The sequence below is a fragment of the Salmo salar genome, chromosome 17 (genome assembly GCF_965601325.2).
Source record: "Salmo salar chromosome 17, fSalSal1, whole genome shotgun sequence".
Lineage (NCBI taxonomy): Eukaryota > Metazoa > Chordata > Actinopteri > Salmoniformes > Salmonidae > Salmo > Salmo salar.
In genome coordinates, this window is record NC_138307.1 from 9625531 (window position 1) to 9647386 (window position 21856).

General features: G+C 43.0%; 1 protein-coding gene across 1 annotated transcript in view; it reads right to left on the bottom strand.

Annotated features, from left to right (window-relative positions):
• LOC106575252 (beta-galactoside alpha-2,6-sialyltransferase 2) overlaps nt 1-17639 on the bottom strand; it is a 25814-nt gene extending 8175 nt beyond the window's left edge. Inside the window, exons 1-4 of the mRNA XM_014151646.3 lie at nt 17422-17639; nt 6920-7810; nt 2456-2553; nt 2015-2116 (exon numbers count right to left, since the gene is read on the bottom strand). Coding sequence (XP_014007121.1) covers nt 2015-2116; nt 2456-2553; nt 6920-7739 — 1020 coding nt within the window. The 5' untranslated portion in view covers nt 7740-7810; nt 17422-17639. The remainder of the gene's footprint in view (nt 1-2014; nt 2117-2455; nt 2554-6919; nt 7811-17421) is intronic.
• Between the last annotated feature and the right edge of the window lie 4217 nt (nt 17640-21856).

A 21856-nucleotide genomic window follows, 5' to 3' on the forward strand; every position in this document is an offset into this window, starting at 1 on the left:
ATTTCTGCAGCATTGATGGTCCCCAAGAACACAGTGGCCTCCATCATTCTTAAATGGAAGAAGTTTGCAATCACCAAGGCTTCCTAGAGCTGGCCAAAAGGCACGTAAAGACTCTGCCAAGCGTCACGTCTGGAGAAAACCTGGCACCATCCCTACGGTGAAGCATGGTGGAGGCAGCATCATGCTGTGGGGATGTTTTTCAGCAGCAGGGACTGGGAGACTAGTCAGGATCAAGGCAAAGATGAGCAGAGCAAAGTACAGAGAGATCCTTGATGAACCTGCCCGAGAGCATTCAGGACCTCAGACTGGGGTGAAGGTTCACCTCCCAACAGGAAAATGACACTAAGCACACAGGCAAGACAATGCAGGAGTGGCTTTGGGACAAGTCCCTGAAAGTCTTTGAATGGTCCAGACAGAGCCCGGACTTGAACCTGATCGAACATCTCCGGAGAGGCCTGAAAATAGCTGTACAGCAACGCTCCCCATCCAACCTGACAGAGCTTGAGAGGATCTGCAGAGAAGAATGGGAGAAACTCCCCAAATACAGGTGTGCCAAGCTTGTAGAGTCATACCCAAGAAGACTTGATGCTGTAATCGCTGCCAAAGGTTATTCCACAGAGTAAAGGGTCTGAATACTGACGTAAATGTGATATGGTTTTTATTTGTAAGCAATGTGCAAACATTTCTGAAAACCTCTTTTTGCTTTGTCATTATGGGGTATTGTGTGTAGATTGATGAGGGGAAAAAAACAATTTAATACATTTTAGAATAAGGCTGTAACGTAACAAAATGTGGAAAAAATCAAGGGGTCTGAATACTTTCCGAAGGCACCGCATACATACGTTCTGCAGGGCACAAAGTTGCGAAATGTTCAGATGTAAATATTTTATGTAGAACAAACATGCCTCTCTGACATGTAAAATAAGGAATTGTGTCTGCTCTATTAATGACATTTCTACTTGCAACGTTCAACAAAGTTTGCCTACTGAACTGTGTGTCAAAAGAGGAGGAAATTCTAACAAACTGACAAGGCCTAAATTTGTGTTTTCTTAAGAAGAATGTTATTTGTTTTTGTTCTGTTGTGACTGATCTTAGCTACCATCTATTTCAACTGAATAGACTAACAAATCCTATCTCGACAAATTGTCTTAAAGAACTCGGAAGAATTCCCTTTCACACTTACTTTGGAAAATGTAACAGCAATTTGTCAAACTACTTTAAAAGAAGATGGAGCATCTCCAGAGCTTATAGCCTGTTGATGAACACTAATACGCTACAAAACTATTTCCCCCACCTCACCAGGACTGAGTAAGACAAAAGTCAGTGGAAAACTACAGAAGATCTGTCCGTATCGTTCAGCTTTTCCTCATTACCACCCAGTTGGTCATCATGTTTCCTGACATCTGGAGATTGACACGTGACCCACATTAATCAAAAGGCTGAAGACAGCACTGTCACCATAGAGCGCATTCACACAGTTGGTTAACTGACTGTTAGCTGCACTGGAGAAAAGCCTCTGCTAAATGTTACCATGACCACTACCGCTAACAGGATCTCAGGAAGGGGCCTGTGTAAGCTACACACCAGTAACCTGAATCTAAACACACTGACACTTTCTGAATTATTCAGTAAAAACCTTAAGATGACTTTTATAAAATATGAGGCACTTTGTTGTCCATTTAGAATGGAAATTTGTGTTGACGCTCTCTCACAAGACACACCACCAGAGGGGCTGGAAGCAGTGGGTCAGCTGCAGTGCAGCGCTCCTGGAACAATTGTAGGGTGTTAAGTGTTTTGCTTAAGCCCACAACAGTGATGTTTGCTGACTCACTCTGCACCAGACTTTCCCTAAGATGAACCAGGAGATGATTAAGAAGTCATTAATGACACACACACACACACACACACACACACACACACACACACACACACACACACACACACACACACACACACACACACACACACACACTACATCGCGTGACTGACAGTGAGAGAGAGCAGAGAGACCTACCCTGGGCAGGTCCACAGAGTACGGTGCAGGATCCCAGGCCACCAGTGTCATACCCTTATACAAAGAGCTGGTGGTGAAGTGATGCCTGGGCCGGGCAAGTATCTGCAGGGAGACAAATTACTGATTGCTGTACTGATAGCTCTCCAGAACCCCAGGCTAAATGTAATATGAGGCAAGCAATACGAGTACATCTCACCTACAGTCCACATGCACAGATACCATACGCCAACGTGTCATCTCCCAATGATAGGTGGATCCTCAATGATTGACTAGATAAGCGTAGAAGTGCTGGGATAGCCTGTCTTAGTGTTCTGACTAGCGGTTTCACTCAGCTCTAGATCAACTCAAATCATTTTCATAAAGGCAGTGAGGCAGTGATTCCACTGTCAATCAATAGGAGGTACTAAAGAAAAGTCACAGGAGGAGAAGTGGGGGACCTACCTGAGAGTTGATAATGCGGATAGTGGTCTTGTTGCCCACGTCATTCTCATAGCCCTCTGTAGGAGCAGCGTTGAAGCGAAGCACAGCCTCATGGGAATCTGAGTACAGGGTATAGACATAAGCTGAATGCATCAGCCCAACAGTACCATGAAAATGGCATGCTTGTCTACAAGCATAAGTAATGTTGTTAGTGAATGTCTCCCTCGAGTGCAGTGGTATTTAAACTTTTTCAGTGGGGACCACATTTTTTCAGGCAGAATTTCTGGGGACTTTTCCCCCAAGAATTTCACATTTTCATTTTTACATAAACAAATAACCTTCATTTCATTGCATTTTCATTTCTTACTAAAATGAAAAGAAATGTGTATTTTTATAATTATCTTCTCAAAAACGTTTGTCTCATTCAATAGTTTGTACTTATATATATATATACACACACACACACACACACACACACACACACACACACACACACACACACACACACACATTACATATATACACACACACACACACACACACAGTGGGGAGAACAAGTATTTGATAACCTGCAAAATCGGCAGTGTTTCCTACTTACAAAGCATGTAGAGGTCTGTAATTTTTATCATAGGTACACTTCAACTGTGAGAGACGGAATCTAAAACAAAAATCCAGAAAAATCACATTGTATGATTTTTAAGTAATTAATTTGCATTTTATTGCATGACATAAGTATTTGATCACCTACCAACCAGTAAGAATTCCGGCTCTCACAGACATGTTAGTTTTTCTTTAGGAACCCCTCCTGTTCTCCACTCATTACCTGTATTAACTGCACCTGTTTGAACTCATTACCTGTATAAAAGACACTGTCCACACACTCAAACAGACTCCAACCTCTCCACAATGGCCAAGACCAGAGAGCTGTGTAAGGACATCAGGGATAAAATTGTAGACCTGCACAAGACTGGGATGGGCTACAGGACAATAGGCAAGCAGCTTGGTGAGAAGGCAACAACTGTTGGCGCAATTATTAGAAAATGGAAGAAGTTCAAGATGACGGTGAATCACCCTCGGTCTGGGCTCCATGCAAGATCTCACCCCGTGGGGCATCAATGATCATGAGGAAGGTGAGGGATCAGCCCAGAACTACACGAGAGCTGGGACCACAGTCTCAAAGAAAACCATTAGTAGCACACTACGCCGTCATGGATTAAAATCCTGCAGCGCACGCAAGGTCCCCCTGCTCAAGCCAGCGCATGTCCAGGCCCGTCTAAAGTTTGCCAATGACCATCTGGATGATCCAGAGGAGGAATGGGAGAAGGTCATGTGGTCTGATGAGACAAAAATAGAGCTTTTTGGTCTAAACTCCACTCGCCATGTTTGGAGGAAGAAGAAGGATGAGTACAACCCCAAGAACACCATCCTAACCGTGAAGCATGGAGGTGGAAACATCATTCTTTGGGGATGCTTTTCTGCAAAGGGGACAGGACATTCTTACATTTACATTTTAGTCATTTAGCAGACGCTCTTATCCAGAGCGACTTACAGTAGTGAATACATACATTTCATGCATTTTTTCTATTTTAATTTTTTTGTACTGGCCCCCCGTGGGAATCGAACCCACAACCCTGGCGTTGCACACACCATGCTGGCGTTGGAAACACCATGCTCTACCAACTGAGCCACATGGAAGGCGACTGCACCGTATTGAGGGGAGGATGGATGGGGCCATGTATCATGAGATCTTGGCCAACAACCTCCTTCCCTCAGTAAGAGCATTGAAGATGGATCGTGGCTGGGTCTTCCAGCATGACAACGACCCGAAACACACAGCCAGGTCAACTAAGGAGTGGTTCCGTAAGAAGTATCTCAAGGTCTTGGAGTGGCCTAGCCAGTCTCCAGACCTGAACCCAATAGAAAATCTTTGGAGGGAGCTGAAAGTCTGTATTGCCCAGCGACAGCCCCGAAACCTGAAGGATCTGAAGAAGGTCTGTATGGAGGAGTGGGCCAAAATCCCTGCTGCAGTGTGTGCAAACCTGGTCAAGAACTACAGGAAACATATGATCTCTGTAATTGCAAACAAAGGTTTCTGTACCAAATATTAAGTTCTGCTTTTCTGATGTATCAAATACTTATGTCATGCAATAAAATGCAAATTAATTACTTAAAAATCATACAATGTGATTTTCTGGGTTTTAGTTTTAGATTCCGTCTCTCACAGTTGAAGTGTAACTATGATAAAAATTACAGACCTCTACATGCTTTGTAAGTAGGAAAACCTGCAAAATCGGCAGTGTATCAAATACTTGTTCTCCCCACTGTATATAATATAATATAATATAATATATTATATATATAACACAGTACCAGTCAAAAGTTTACACACACCTACTCATTCCAGGGGTTTTCTTTATTTTTACTATTTTCTACATTGTATAATAATAGTGAAGACATCAAAACTATGGAATCACGCAGTAACCAAAATGGTGTTAAACAAATCAAAATATATTTTATTTTTGAGATTCTTAAAAGTAGCCACCCTTTGCTTTGATGACAGCTATGCACTCTCTTGGCAACTGTACCGGGCAGATGGCAGACAGCGTGTTTGGCGTCGTGTGGGCGAGCGGTTTGCTGATGTCAACGTTGTGAACAGAGTGCCCCATGGTGGAGGTGGGGTTATGGTATGGAAAACGAACACAATTGCATTTTATCAATGGCAATTTGAATGCACAGAAATACCGTGATGAGATCCTGAGGCCCATTGTCGTGCCATTCATCCGCCACCATCACCTCATGTTTCAGCATGATAATGCATGGTCCCATGTCGAAAGGATCTGTACACAATTCCGGGAAGCTGAAAACATCTCAGTTCTTCCATGGCCTGTATACTCACCAGACAGGTCCCTCATTGAGCATGTTTGGAATGCTCTGGACCGACGTGTACGACAGCGTGTTCCAGCCAATATCCAGCACAGCCATTGAAGAGGTGTGGGACAACATTCCACAGGCCACAATCAACTCTATGCGAAGGAGATGTGTTGTGCTGCATGAGGCAAATGGTGGTCAAACCAGATACTAACTGGTTTTCTGATCCACGCCACAACCTTTTTATTTTTAAGGTGTCTGTATTCCCAGTGATGTGAAATCCATAGATTAGGGCCTCATGAATTTATTTCAATTGCCCGATTTCCTTATATGAACTGTAAATCAGTAAAACCTTTGAAATTTTTGCATGTTTCGTTTATATTTTTGTTCAGGTAAACTATAATATTATGCTTATCGTGATGCTTATGAGTCAATAACCAAACTCCAACACTAGAGAGCAGCAAACCCTTTTCTTTGGAGGTCTTATCTTACCGGCAGAAGTCTCATTTATAAAAGGTGCCTGCATTACTGTCACGGCTCTTCTTCCTCATTTCAAGGACATGCAGGCTACTCATCACATCAAATGAACAGATACATGGGGAGTGACAAGCCAATCTGATGCTATCAACATGAAAGGCTACTGAATGAATACAAAGTAGAGTGGTCTACAGATCCCGTAGAGTAAGCCAGCGTTCCCATTCACGTGCACTGAATGCGGAGCGATTTCTATAGGTGTGAGGAACTTCCCAGCATCAGAGCTCTTATGCACTGTAAGGGTAGAGGCTAGTTAAATTTTAAGGGTAAATCAAACCTACCAAAGCAATACACTTATGCAGTGATGAAATCTAGTCTGACAATCAGCCAATTAGTTGTAATAACTTGTATACCTGTATAATCAGTCTGATTAGTAGTACTAACTTGTTATTACTTAGGATTTTGAAGCTTGTGTGCAATATTGCAGTGAAGTAAGAATTTCACGTTAAAGTCTACACTTGTTTTATTCGGCGCATGTGACAAATAAAGTTTGATTTGAAGTACAGAAAGTGTCTGTCTGTCCAGACATGTTCTTCCTTTCCTGTAAATATTTTTTAAGGATGTAGTTAAAGGGAGCCTCAGTGGAGCCTCAGTACCTGATAAACTAGGTTAGTCTCAATGGAACTAGAATCAATAGAGATGTGGAAGTCAACATCGAGGTGAGGACAACAGTTGAATAGAGACGAGACCTCTGGGGGGGGGGGGGGGGCAAAAGGGTCCCAACCCAACAACACTCCAACTGAAGCCTTATCACTCACACAAACACGAAAGTTCTGGGTTCAGGCCGGGCCAAGACACTACCAAGAACAGACTTAGTTCCTGCCCAGCAACAGAGAATCTGTTCATCTTAGACATACAAGGAGATGACTTTGCCCAGTTGGAAGGTATAAATATGTGATTGTGTGACTTGTATGTTGTGTTATGCAGCTGCAACATCCTGCTGGGTTTAATAAATCTAGTTTGAGCTTTACTTCCGTCTGGATTTGTACCAGTAGTGCCTTTATTTACATTGGAGCTAACAGTTACGTTATAAATACTGCCGATGTTTGGAGAAATGTGTAACACCTGTCCTACAGCACTCACCAATTTCTCTCCCTAGGGAAGAGTTGAGGATAGCCCCGGCCGAGGTGACCACCGCACACGACTTGAACTTTGACCCCTGGCCCCAAAGCTGCTCCAGAGGTCGTGGGGGCACTAGCCTGTCCCAGGCCAGCCCAGAGAAGGGTTGCTCTGTCCCATCCAGTGTCCTCAACCTGGCCTGCTTCTTCAGTTCACAGAGTACCTCCCTCCCGCTCTGCCTACCCCTGCGCAGCCCCCTGTAGGCCACATGGTGCCTGTTGAGATTCAGGTAGTCCCTCATGGACTTCTGCAGGTGTGGAGCGAGCATTCCCGCTGAGGCAATGCCCCTTCGCAGCTGCTGGACCACTGCCTTGGACTGGGATAAATAGTAGCCGTCTCTGCCCCACTGCTCAGCCCTGGACATGCTCCCTTTCCTCCTCGTCCTTCTCAGTCTCTCCCTCCTTATCTTCTCTTCCCTTTCCTGATCCACCCCCTCCTCCTGGTCGCTCACCTTTATCCAGACCACCGAGACACCATTCTGGCTCAGCTCCAGGGCCTCCTGTTTTCCCTGTCGGCTGTGGCTGGGATCCTGGTTGGCGGGGGAAGATGAGGATGACACCTCAAGAGTAGAAGCCCTGATGCCCGATGGACTACCCTGGATGGAGGCCAGACGGCGGGTCTCGGGGTGGGTGAGCGAGGAGGGCGAGCGGAGATCCACATCCCGGGGGTCCAGGAAGTGGGAGAGCAGGGCCAGGAAGATGAGGAGCCAGGCCAGCATCACCACCAGAACCAGCTGCCTCCACTGCTTCATGGTTGGGGTCATGGTGGAGGACTTGGGAGTCATGACGGGTGCAGCTGGGGTCCGGTCCCGTCAGCGATCCCTAGAGGCCGACCTGGCAGTGCTCAGGATGAGGCCTAAAGAGGTAAAACGTTATTAGTATAGCACATTTTCATACAATAAAGTGGATGATGAACTTCAGTAGTACCGCACCAATTCGTACAATACAATGTATCCGTAAGTGTAAGCACTATAATAGCTTAACCCCCTAAGGTCCCAGGTTTCTACTAAGCTAACATATGGAATTATTTTAAGGTCATACTAAGGAATATTTAGCTATCTGGATTTAGAATCCCTGTAAAAAAATTAATATATAAATAAAATATATTTGATGAAACATTGAATTTGCCCTTAACGCTATTAGCCCATAGACATGCAATAAATAACATAATCATACATGGCAAAACAGATAGTAAAAAAAAAAACATCAAAAGGAAGTTAGGGCTCCCGAGTGGCGCAGCGGTCTAAAGCACTGCATCTCAGTGCAAAAGGTGTCACTACAGCCCTGGTTTGAATCCAGGCTGTAACACATCTGGCCGTGATTGGGAGTCCCATAGGGCGGTTCACAATTGGCCCAGCTTCGTCTGGGTTTGGCCGGAGTAGGCCATCATTGTAAATAAATTAAATCATTAAAGAAAGGTTAAATAAAAATGTTTTTAAGTGTCCTATATATCTTACAATTTTTTAATATACCCATATTTAGCCCCTTTTTTTGGCACTAAAGTACTTCCATAAAAATGTTTTAACTGGTACCAGGCTACCTACAGACGAGTTTTGTGAGGCTTGTGGGTGTAGTGTGTAGCCCAAACTGTTCGGACACTAAAGACGTTTTCATGAGAAGAGATGTCTCCTGGTCTGACAAACACTGCTGTAGCTTTCCCGCCTTCCACCGCAGATGCGGAAGGCCGACATTAGTGGATGCGGTGGATTAGATGCAGCCCATGCAACAACAAAAAAACAACAGATATCTCTAGCTTAAACAGACAGATTTTGATAGGGATTGTTGTATTATGCTAATTAGATTTCCACAGTGTCGTGGACAGAGAGATATAAGAAACACTACAAAGACCAGGATGGACACATCTCCCTTGTTGAAAATGCTTCCTTCCTGCCCTTCTTTCTCCGCTTTGAAGTTCGAACGGAACTGGACTGTCTTTTACTTTTGAGACATGAAAGCCTTTCTCTCTCTCGGCTGTATCCTGCCCTTGTCAGAACTTTCTATTTAAAATAGAAGGTGCTGATTCCTGCTTTACCAAGCAATAGGGAACATTTGAATAATAATCCACTCTGTCCTTCCATCTATACTCGTATTCACTCTTTGATCCTGTAGAGGTTGACTGTAGTTTTGACAGCAGTGTGGCCCTGAGTTGGTTAGGTTAAGTCATGTCTGTTTACATTCTCTATGGGCAGGGGCAGAGGGGTTGGGGAGCTGTGCTGGACCTCTCCCACGTACCACAGTGAACACAAAACAGACAGACTGTGTTTTTCACACAGTAGAAAAGGCTTAATCATCATCATCCACAGTGGGACCTGTTTGTGAAGTGAAACCTGAGGTAACGTGATGTGTTTTTGAGCAAAAACATAATTGGTGTGCCCTTTTTCCACAGAAAATATTGGTATGTTCTTCTCCATTCACCACTGTGCCACGTTCTTTTGCAGCTGCAGGCAATTCTTACCACCCTGTCAACTAGCTTTCCCAATGGAGGGAACATATTGGATAACCAAATGAACAAGAACAGTAGCAGTCATTATAATAGCAGGTAAATGTAAACACAGGCTGTGGCACGCAAATGCAGAATGCTAATCGTAGCTCTCACACCAGCACTCGCTAATTGTTGACGTTTCTCCCATTTGTAGTGGAATTGGCCCCTGGAGCCTTTTTTTAGACTAAACGGAGCCTTAATGTTTTCGAACAGCAGCGGTAGAGACTGAGCCATCACAGCTAAGTATTAAGCTATGACAGACAGACACAGAGAGTCAGAGTTCAGAGTGTGAGAGAGAAAGAGAGAGAGGAGAAAGAGAGAGAGGAGAAAGAGAAAAAGAAGAGAAAGAGGAGAGAGAAAGAGAGAAGAGAGAGCGAGCAGAAGGAGAAAAAAAAGATACAGGTCTAAGTTAAGAGTAGATGTGAGTTCAAACATGTAGACTAGGTTAAGTGTTGCCAGAACCTAGTTTCGTAATTATGAGTTTAGGGGGTTTGAAGAGTCAGAGGGCTGATTCCCCCTCAGAGCAAGAGCTTGCGCAGGGCAGGGCCAGGCAGGGATCCACCAAGCCCCAGCCTCTCTCTCAGGACTTTACCCCCACAAAGTACATCTTCAAAGGGTCTTTCCATCACCACCGGTGAGCCAGTGCAGTGCAGCTAGCGTGAATGACACGGAAGGTTAAACTGAAATAATCTGCCTTGGGGCACAGAAAGGAAAAGGGAAACACTACTGAAAGGGGGGAAATAAAGGTAATGAATTGAAATTCCACTGGGTAACCCACTGGCAGTATTCTGAAGAGAGATGTGGGCCTCTTTTCTTTGTTCAACTCAATAGTGCTTAAGCTAGGCTACTAAAGCTAGCCCTCCATTTCAAAAGCAGGATTTGAGTGGAATTAGTATGGCATGGAGAAAAAAAAATCATTGGGCTTCCCAAACCTTGTTTTTAAGCAAAAAACACCATGACTGAACTGACATCTCCACTGGCACTGACTATATATCCCCCACTACAAAGCCTTGTGGGAAGCTGGCTGGCCTAAACTGATCCCTGCACCAATAAACCCCCCCTAATAAGGACACAGAGGTCACACATCTGTCTCCAATCAGAAAGAGAAATCTTGCCCCAGAAGGAACACAATTGGTCCTCTGCTTTCTCTCCAACCAGATTAGAGGTCGACCGATTAATCGGAATGGCCGATTCATAACAATCGGTAATCGGAATTTTGGACACCGATTTGCCGATTAAAAAAAAAATTATAATAATATAGACCTTTATTTAACTAGGCAAGTCAGTTAAGAACACATTCTTATTTTGAATGACGGCCTAGGAACCGTGGGTTAACTGCCTTGTTCAGGGGCAGAACGACAGATTTTTACCTTGTCAGCTCGGGGATTCGTTTTTGCAACCTTCCGGTTACTAGTCCAACGCTCTAACCACCTGCCTTACATTGTACTCCACGAAGAGCCTGCGTGGCAGGCTGACTACCTGTTACGCGAGGGCAGCAAGAAGCCAAGGTAAGTTGCTAGCTAGCATTAAACTTATCTTATAAAAAACAATCAATCTTAACAAATCACTAGTTAACTACACATGGTTGATGATATTACTAGTTTATCATCTAGCGTGTCCTGCATTGCATATAATCGATGCGGTGCCTGTTAATTTCTCATTGAATCACAGCCTACTTCGACAAACGGGTGGTGATTTAACAAGCGCATTTGCGAAAAAGCACTGTCGTTGCACCAATGTACCTAACCATAAACATCAATGCCTTTCTTTAAAATCAATACACAAGTATATATTTTTAAACCTGCATATTTAGTTAATATTGCCTGCTAACATGAATTTCTTATAACTAGGGAAATTGTGTCACTTCTCTTGTGCCAAGGAGTCAGGGTATATGCAGCAGTTTGGGCTGCCTAGCTCATTGCGAACTGTGTGAAGTCCATTTATTCCTAACAAAGGCTGTAATTAATTATGACATAACATTGAAGGTTGTACAATGTAACAGCAATATTTAGACTTAGGGATGCCATCCGTTAGATAAAATACGGAACGGTTACGTATTTCACTGAAAGAATAAACGTTTTGTTTTCGAAATTCTAGTTTCCGGATTCGACCATTTTAATGACCAAAGGCTCGTATTTCTGTGTGTTATTATGTTATAATTAAGTCTATGATTTGATAGAGCAGTCTGACTGAGCGATGGTAGGCACCAGCAGGCTCGTAAGCATTCATTCAAACAGCACTTTCGTGCGTTTGCCAGCAGCTCTTCGCAATGCTTCAAGCATTGTGCTGTTTATGACTTCAAGCCTATCAACTCCCGAGATTAGGCTGGTGTAACCGATTTTGAAATGGCTAGCTAGTTAGCGGGGTGCGCGCTAATAGCGTTTCAAAAATCACTCGCTCTGAGACTTGGAGTAGTTGTTCCCCTTGCTCTGCATGGGTAACGCTGCTTCGAGGGTGGCTGTTGTCGATGTGTTCCTGGTTCGAGCCCAGGGAGGAGCGAGGAGAGGGACGGAAGCTATACTGTTACACTGGCAATACTAAAGTGCCTATAAGAATATCCAATAGTCAAAGGTATATGAAATACAAATCGTATAGAGAGAAGTAGTCCTATAATTCCTATAATAACTACAACCTAAAACTTCTTACCTGGGAATATTGAAGACTCATGTTAAAAGGAACCACCGGCTTTCATATGCTCTGAGCAAGGAACTTAAACATTAGCTTTCTTACATGGCACATATTGCACTTTTACTTTCTTCTCCAACACTTTGTTTTTGCATTATTTAAACCAAATTGAACATGTTTCATTATTTATTTGAGGCTAAATTGATTTAATTGATGTATTATATTAAGTTAAAATAAGTGTTCATTCAGTATTGTTGTAATTGTCATTATTACAAATAAAGAAAAGAAAAAAATTATGCAAAATAAACCAGCTAAATAATCGGTATCGGCTTCTTTTGGCCCTCCAATAATCGGTATCGGCGTTGAAAAATCATAATCGGTCGACCTCTAAACCAGATAGTCACAAATTGAACTTGGCGAGCATGAGCGTCATTTGCCTGAACGAAGTGCTGTAGCAACACCCTGAACACAGTGCTGTAACAACAATAACACAACGCTCCATCAAGCACACATTAGCTAAGTCAACACATAAGAACACACCAAGATCCTCTCCCCACAGATACACAAACACCCAGAACCTCTCCCCACAGATACACATACACCCCAGATCCTCTCACATAAAAACAATCCATCTAGATCCTGACAGTAATTTCAAGGTGTAGGCAAAAACAGAAACAGCATGGCTGAGATAGACAAGGGAAGCCAAACAACAGCTGTTGATGTTTCCTCTGTGCCTCTGAGATAACTGAGATGATTCAGGGGGAGATAGAAAGATGAAAAATATAGAGATAGGGCCTGGTTCCTGCCTTATATCCAATCATAGACATAGCAGGTATTATGTTTCGTAGTAGAAAATATAGACATCTTCAGCTCCAGTCTGGTTGGGAACCGAACTGACCGCTGGCCCTCTTCACACACCAGCTGGTCTCACAATGGGCCACAGCTAGGGTTTGGCACATGGCCCCTGGTCTCTCCGGCAGTGCCCACGCACACACAACCAGTAATGCAAACACACACTCATGCAAACTCACACTGGCACACAGTGAGACACACACACACTCTCTCTCTCAAACACAAACACACACAGCCTGTAGAAGTCATTCCAGAGAGAGACAGCAGCAGGAGGAGGTCTCTCCGTGGAGAGATGATATCCCCCCTGTCCTGTTTCTGCTGTCAAAATGCCTTCCTCCATCTTCAATGACACGCCTCGCTAAGCTCCATCTCTTCTGTTATCCTCTTCTCTCATGTGGTGCTGGCCTGTTTAGAAAGCACTCCTGCATTGCCATTGTCATGGCACATAATGCATTCTGTATATGCAGAATTATAAACTGGTTGGTTCGAGCCCTGAATGCTGATTGGCTGACAGACATGGTATATAAGACCGTATACCACGAGTATGACAAAACATTTATTTCTACTGCTCTAATTTCGTTGGTAACCATTTTATAATAACAATAAGGCACCTTGGGGGTTTGTGGATATATGGCCAATATACCATGGCTAAGGGCTGTATCCAGGCACTCTGCGTTGCGTCGTGCTTAAGAACAGCCTTTAGCCGTGGTATATTGGCCATATGCCACACCCCCTCGGGCCTTACTGTTTAAATCTACCTCTTGATGTGGTGCATGACAAAAGCCCTTAATGTGGGAGGAAGGTAAAAGTAGCTTTGGCTACTGCTAAGCACCATTGAGAGAGGCTCTCTAATAACCATAGCAGGAGCGGAATTTACAGTACACGTTATACCACCCGGCTAATCTACTCTACTACCTCTCATCTCACATGTAGAAGATAGAGACTCAACGCCCACATGGCTGGAGGAGAAAAATGTCAAGAGGTTATTTTCAAGCAAATGGGCAAATGGAGAGGTGTTTTGTGTTGGCTTGCGATTCACTTATCGGTCAGTGTTTCTCACTCGATAATACTACGACAGGGGAGAGAGCAAACACATGTTCTTCACTGCATCATGATAATAATTGTACTTAGTTACAAAGTACCCAGAAACGTTCATTTGACTATGCAGTTTTCATTTGACCAAAATCCTCTCCACTTCCTGATTGTCGCAGATATCACACAACGCATGGACAGAAAATTTACACGATAACATCTGTGGTCAGGAAGGACACAGCAAAGCTCTGTGTTTGTTTGATGGGAGATGAAAGAAAAGTGAGTCACACGTATATGGGCTCCCAAGGGATGTGTGGTGATCAGGTCTACCTCCTGTGACCCAGTCTTCATGCTATCTTATCCCAAAATGGATGTCAGTCTCAGGACTCTCTGACTCTCATTGGCTCCAGAGCAAAAACCACCTCATCCTGAGACAGAGAGGCTGGCTGACTCAGCTCCAGTGTGTGGTTGTAATGGCAACGTGTTAACATTCACAAACATCCTGAGGGCCTCATACATCTCCCTACGGATTCAAAATAAAAGTCTGGGATCGACTGAGGTAATAGAAATGATACAGGAGTGAATGAAGGAAAATGCCTTATTACTCTTCCAGCTAGTCATCTTTTGAGGCCAGTTAGTTAGCCTATCCCAAAAGAGAAAGTGTGACAGAGGCATTATGTCTCTTCTTGTGTGGACCAGTTTAATCTAGCCTACAAACTCACCAAGCAGTTTTGTTTCCAGTTTTGCATTAAAAGAGAGCAGCAAGACATCAGCTCTCTCTACTTTAGTGGCCTTAGGGAGAGAAACCCTGTTTTGTGTAGCCTAAGCCTCGTGACTGAGTCTGTGTGACTGAATGAAATGATATCTCATAACAACTACTGTAGCGGGCCTGCAGGCTGGCACCAGAAGTGACTCACACAGCAGGGGCCTCAAGCTATTTAAAAAAAAATAGTAAATCAGATATAGGGGCAATTCCTCAGTAACAGAATGACGCTAAGACTCTGATTTTTCACTTTAAAAAGTATGACAAACAAAAAACATTGATTGCCAAGTTAAAAACAAACATACAACTCAATGCACTACCTACTCGTGGCTCGCGAGTGGCGCAGCGGTCTAAGCCACTGCACTCGTGCGAGGGCCTGCGCCCTGGTTCGAATCCAGGCTGCATCACATCCAGACGTGAGAAGTCCTATAGGGCGGCGCACAATTGGCCCAGCGTTGGCCGGGGTAGGCTGTCATTGTAAATAAGAATTTGTTCTTAACTGACTTGCCTAGATAAGTAAAGGTAAAAAAAAAAACTTCAATTGGTCACATTGGTGACTCAAAACTGTTCGATTAATACATGGCTACTAGCAGTGGTATTATATTTATTGCGATCTAAAGTTTGCACTTACTCGGGTGGTAAACTAGCCCTAATAATATTAGTGCACATAAAGATGCAGGAATATTCATCTATATTGAACAAAAAACTAAATCAGAAAAATCTGGAGCCTTATTTTAACAATCATAAATAACAACAGCCTAATTGTTCACCCAAAATGCATCACAATCACTGGATTAGGTTGCACATTCAAATCACAACATGAAAATATGAAGAAATACCATCTTGAATACCATCTTTTTAATAAAGCACTAAATTACTTTAGAAGATGATAGAAAAAATATATATATATATCGTGTGATGCAGCAATTGTTTTTGGGGTGAGACCAAATCATGGACTGGTGCAATCAACTGAAAATCCTAGTGGCAGCAGGGGAAAATGTTAGTCCGGAGTCATGCGTAATAAGTTACTTCCCAACCCTGGCTACTGTACAGTACTCTACTTTTCTTTACTGTACTGTCCATGATTGGTTTAGATTTGGACTGACCACATTTCAACTACTTTTCAACATTCATGGACGTCCGGTGTCGGTCAGTGTTCAGTGAGTGAAGAGGCTGGTTACAGTAAATGGAAGGAGAGGGGGCTCATGGGTAGGTGTCAGTAATAGCTGAGAGAGGTGACATTAACTGGAGAGAGAGAGAGAGAGAGAGAGAGAGAGAGAGAGGTGGCCAGACTGTTTTCACACTCTTGGTTTGACCACCAGGTGACAGAAAGAGAAAGTAAACAGTTACGAGCTGAATATATGCCACTGGCAGGGAGGACAGTAGCAGGTGACTACTATGAATTTCCATTGCAGTCAGTTTAGTTTCAGACATTCTGTTTTTTTGTCATTCTGTCAGTTACTGACTTGGTAACAGAACGACCTGTTTGAATCACTTAATAAATCATAAACCAAATTGATATCAGTAAAACACTACAGCTAATTGGTAGGTCTACCTTTACTTGTTAATTCCATGGGCTTTCATTCTCCTCCGTCCTCATGAGGGAGAGAAATGAGAAAATATCTTAAAGATATGTGGGTTTTTGGTAACAGAATGACAAGACACTAGACAAGAGGACCTATTACCTTATTGACAGCTGTACCTATCCAGGGGTAGGGGCTATGGGTCGATATAGGATCGGCTGTTTTAACAAAGGGCTGCAATTGACACACACAGGGAGGATACCCCATTCCCAACACCAGGTGTTCACAGGTGTCCAGTAATTAAGATGTCAGGACTGTGAAAGGTGGCTGAACAGACACGTCTAGGGCCAGTCTGTAGTCGATTGTCAGCTGGTATCTGGGGCTACTGACCCAGAGTGTCAGGCCAGGTGTCCTGGGACTGGTGGTGTTGAGGTAGCCTGGAGAAGGGCTATCAGACAGGGCTGCAAGGCTCTGTCACCCTGCCTCTCACCTGTCTTGTGTCTGTCTCTCGGAGCACACACCAGACCCTGACAATCCTCAATCTTAAACCATTCCACAATGGTCATTTATAGTCATATGGACACTGATTTAATTAAGATATGTGAGTCCATCTGCATATTGTAGTTTATAATGTCGAAAACGAAAAACAATATAGTCAAATTATGAAAAGATGAGTCAATATAGTCCAATGTGTGTATGATTCTTTGTGCTGTACGATGTCGCCAAGTTGACTTTTGAGAGACAACATTGACTCAAATAAAAGCCTTCACATGGCAGCTCGTGTTGCTCCTCTCAACACCCATCAATAGGTGAGCAGTGGGACCAGTTCACTGCAGGAATTATGACTGTGTAATGTTACAAAATATTGATAAATATTCAAATTAAACAACAATATAATATCACTGGCGTTTTCAGGTCGATGGGAACCCGTATTTTTGTGGTAGATGAAATAGGCACACATTACGTTTTGCCCATGTTGTTATGATGGAGGCAACTTTGTAATTCACGCTATATTTTGGATGGAAGCCAGGGACAATGTTTTAACCATTCTGCATGCCCCCTTTTCTATGTCACAGGTCGAAACCCTTTGTGATCTCTATATAGCGTCCCTCTCATCACAACCCTCTGTTTGAAATACCCACGGCATCATTGATTGCTCTGTCTGATACAAAGATGGTAAAATGCCTTACCTGAGCTAGTCAAACTCTATTCATTCCGGCGAACATCGACATTTCTTCAGGCTTGGATCTGAAATGCAAAGACTAAACGAAATGCATGCTTTTGCGCCATCTTCAAAGAAAGAGGCAAGTTTCCAATCGAACGTTATTCAGTGCTGCTTGACAACCCACTATAGGATGTGTAATGTGGTGCTGTGGTTCTTTCAATTGAGGTATAAAAGAACCGTCCTTTCTCAATCTTTTTTTTTGGGGGGGGGGGGGGGGGGGGGTGGAGTAGGGTGGGCGGGGCATACGTGAATGATGTGGAATTGAACTGCAAATTAAAGAAAAAAAATATTGAAACAGAGTTGGTATTTTACTTCTGTGTAGACTATATTTACACCATGCCTAGCCCATCTAACCAGTTCAGATAAGAATAATAGTCTAAAGCTTCCACACCAAATATAGCCCTACACAATACAGCCTGCCACAACAGAATAGTAGACCAACATATTTGCTCTCTGAGTCAGATAACATAATGTCTTTTGTATAGGGAAATGGGCTGTTCTTGATGCATTGCACACCATAATTGTCACGAGATCATGCCCTTGGCAGGCAAATTCTCTACAGTGACATGAGTCATTTGAAGCATACATACTGTCTGTTGCTCTTAACTGTCAGCTGATCTAATCATGTTCAATTGCCTTGCACAGCCTCAGCTCTCCATGGAAAAGCTCTCCATGGTTGCTTGAAAAAATATGTTGATACTGTTATACTTTTCATACTACAATCATATTGGAATTAATCCCAATGCATTTCAAGGACCAACTTTAAAACTTGCAGACTGACTCAGCATAGATTGCTTGTCAAAAAGATTTGATACTGTTAATTATTTTTCAACTATAGCCATTTAAAATGTGCATTAAGGCTCCATAAACTACAATGGATCATTCCTGGACTTGCCACTGCGCTAGAATTGTATAAGATACAAATCCGGAACCAATGTTAAAATGTGCAAGCTGACTTTTGCTTGTCAGAAGATTGTTGATCATATTTATGCTTTTGAACTAAAAGCATATTACATTTGCATACAAGATCCATGGGCTATAATAGTAGATTTTAGCATTTGCCACAACATTTTCGCTACAAACACCAAACCAACTTTGAAATGTGCAGACTTTCTCATCTTAGATTGCTTCAGTACAGTAATTTGTTCCTATTTTTACTTTTAAAACCATGAAGCTTTCTGTACCCCCATTTATTTCAATGGTGTAACGCAGACTGAAACATTCTAAATTTAAATCACTGGTGCAGAACGTTCCGAATCTTGAAACTAAAACATTTTGTGATTTTAAAACACATTCTGTGGCTTTTGATGCTATAGTACTCACTCTAGCCTGCCTACTATACTAACTCACTGTGATACTCCATACCTACAAACCGCCCCAAAAATAGCTCACTAAACTAACCCATAGCCTAGCCTATGACAACCCTTTTTACTATCATTACTATTACTACCGTTACTACTGCCTTCACTACTTACTACACAGGAGGTTGCTGGCACCTTAATTGGGGAGGACGGGCTTGTGGTAATAGCTGGAGCGGAATAGTTGAATGGTATCAAATACATTAAACACATGGTTTCCAGGTGTTTGATGCAATACCATTTGCTCCGTTCCAGACATTACTATGAGCCGTCCTCCCCTCAGCAGCCTCCACTTTACTACTACTATTCTACAAATGCTTCAAGAGTAGCAAGTGTAGCACTTAGGGATGTGTGAAACTTACTCCTCAGACCTAAGTGTCCCGCTTGCATCGTCTCGTTAGCTACGGTAGCTTTTGAGGTGTTGCGATCGGCTAAGACGCTTGAGGGAGGACGGTCACGTATGCTAGCAAGGCAGAGGTCCCGAGTTCGCGCCAGGTATGGGCCGAATCAGGAGGAAGTGTGCCGTCCTTTACACAAGCACACACATGTTCTTTTGGAAATATATACTGAACAAAAATATAAGCGCAACATGCAACAATTTCAATGATTTTACTGAATTAAAGTTCATATAAGGAAATTTGTCAATTGAAATAAATAAAGTAGGGCCTAATCTATGGATTTCACATGACTGGCAGGGGCTCACTTGGGAGCCAGGCCCACCCAATCAGAATATGCTTTATTACAGACATAAATACTCCTCAGTTTCATCAGCTGTCCGGGTGGCTTGTCTCAGACGATCCCGCAGGCAAAGAAGCCGTATTGGAGGTCCTGGGCTGGCGTGGTTACACGTGGTCTACAGTTGTGACGCTGGTTGGACGGACTGCCAAATTTTCTAAAATGACATTGGAGGCGGCTTATGGTAGAGAAATGAACATTCAATTCTCTGGCAACAGCTCTGATGGACATTGCTGCAGTCAGCATGCCAATTGCACACTCCCTCAAAACTTGAGACATCTGTGGCATTGTGTTCTGTGACAAAACTGCTAATTTTAGAGTGGCCTTTTATTTTCCCCAGTACAAGGTGCACCTGTGTAGTGATCATGCTGTTTAATCAGCTTCTTGATATGCCACACCTGTCAGGTGGATGGATTATCTTGGCAAAGAAGAAATACTCACTAACAGGGATGTAAACAACATTTGAGCGAAAATAGCTTTTTGTGCGTATGGAACATTTCTGGGATCTTTTATTTCAGCTCATGAAACATGCTACCAAAACTTTACATGTTGCGTTTAGATATTGGTTCAGTATATTTTTCTAGTCGCCTTTGCCAAACACACCCTCCTGCTGCCAGTAATCCGCAGCTGAATTCAAAGGCTGTTACAACCCACCCAAAACAGCCTTCTATCAAGGGCTTGGCTGTGGGGCAGGAAGATGAAAACCAGTTCTAACCAGTGGACTCAGTCAGTCTCTAACTCAAATCCCTTCCTCTCTCCCCAACTCTGTGGGTCATGGGTTCATAAGAAGCTGCTGAGCCCTGTATGAAAATGAGACGAGGAAGACTTTGTGGGATAGGGATGGTGTAATATGCTTTCTTCCCGTCAGTCAAAATACCAGCACTGACAACCCTTGGTTTATGGTTCTGGATCAGCATGTGAACAGGTGTTATATTAAAAAAAATTCACACTGCACGCTGTATGGCTGGATTCAGAAGAATATGATCTAATATCTACCAGACTTCCTAACAACGTTTTGGGTTGACATAACTAGCTGTCGCTGTCTCGGTGGAGCTAGGGACATTTAATGTGCTAGTACAGTCCCCAGACAGAACCCCAATGGTTTGTTTAGTTCAAACCCCTATGTGTCAAATCAAATCAAATTGTATTTGTCACTTGCGCCGAATACAACAGCTGGAGACCTTACCGTGAAATGCTTACTTACAAGCCCTTAACCAACAATGCAGTTCAAGAAATAGAGTTAAGAAAATATTTACTAAATAAACTAAAGTAAAAAATCATATAGAAAGTAACACAATATAAATACATAACAATAACGAGGTTATATACAGAGGGTACCAGTACCGAGTCAATGTGCGGGGGCTCAGGTTAGTTGAGGTAATTTGTACATGTAGGTAGGGGTAAAGTGACTATGCGTAGATAATAAACAGTGAGTAGCAGTAGTGTAAAAACAAAGGGGCTTCACCCAGACTGTAAATAGTCCTGGTGGCCATTTGATTAATTGTTCAGCAGTCTTATAGCTTGGGGGTAGAAGCTGTTAAGGAACCTTTTGGTCCTAGACTTGGCGCTCCGTTACCGCTTGCCGTGTGGTAGCAGAGAGAACAGTCTATGACTTGGGTGACTGGAGTCTTTGACAATTTTTGGGCCTTCCACACGGGCCCAGTGCCAGCGAGAACTAGGTTGTTTCCACGACAACTTTGGTAATGAGTGGGTGTGTGTGTCCATTGGCCCAATGTGCTGATTTCCTTGCCTGGAATTTGAATGAGATTGCTGTACAGTAATTAGCTAAACTCTTACACTCAAGGCTGGGTGCTAGGCACTCTACTGCTCTTCTCCTCTGAAATATCACATTTGGTTTCATCCGCTAAGAAGCCGTTACTAACCCTTATGGAAAAACCACATGAAGTTCACACTTTTTCATGTGATCTTGCGTGAAGTTAAAGTGACAACGAGTAAAGCAATGTGATTACACGAAACTACACGTGAAAACATGATTGCATGGGTAGTGTTCCAAAAACACATTTTCTAAAAATATAATAGATGCCATTTTACATATGGGCGGACCCAGGAATCAAACCCACAACACTCTACCAACACTCCACAACACTCTACCAACTGAGTCATACAGGACCAAATTAAGTTTATTGTGAAATCATGTGGTTTTCCACATGTGAAATCATGTGGTTTTCCACATGTGAAATCATGTGGTTTTCCACATGTGAAATCATGTGGTTTTCCTGTAAGGACAGTGTCCTTTTCAAATACTGTGTATATGAATGGAATCTTAATTAGATCATGTTTTTAATG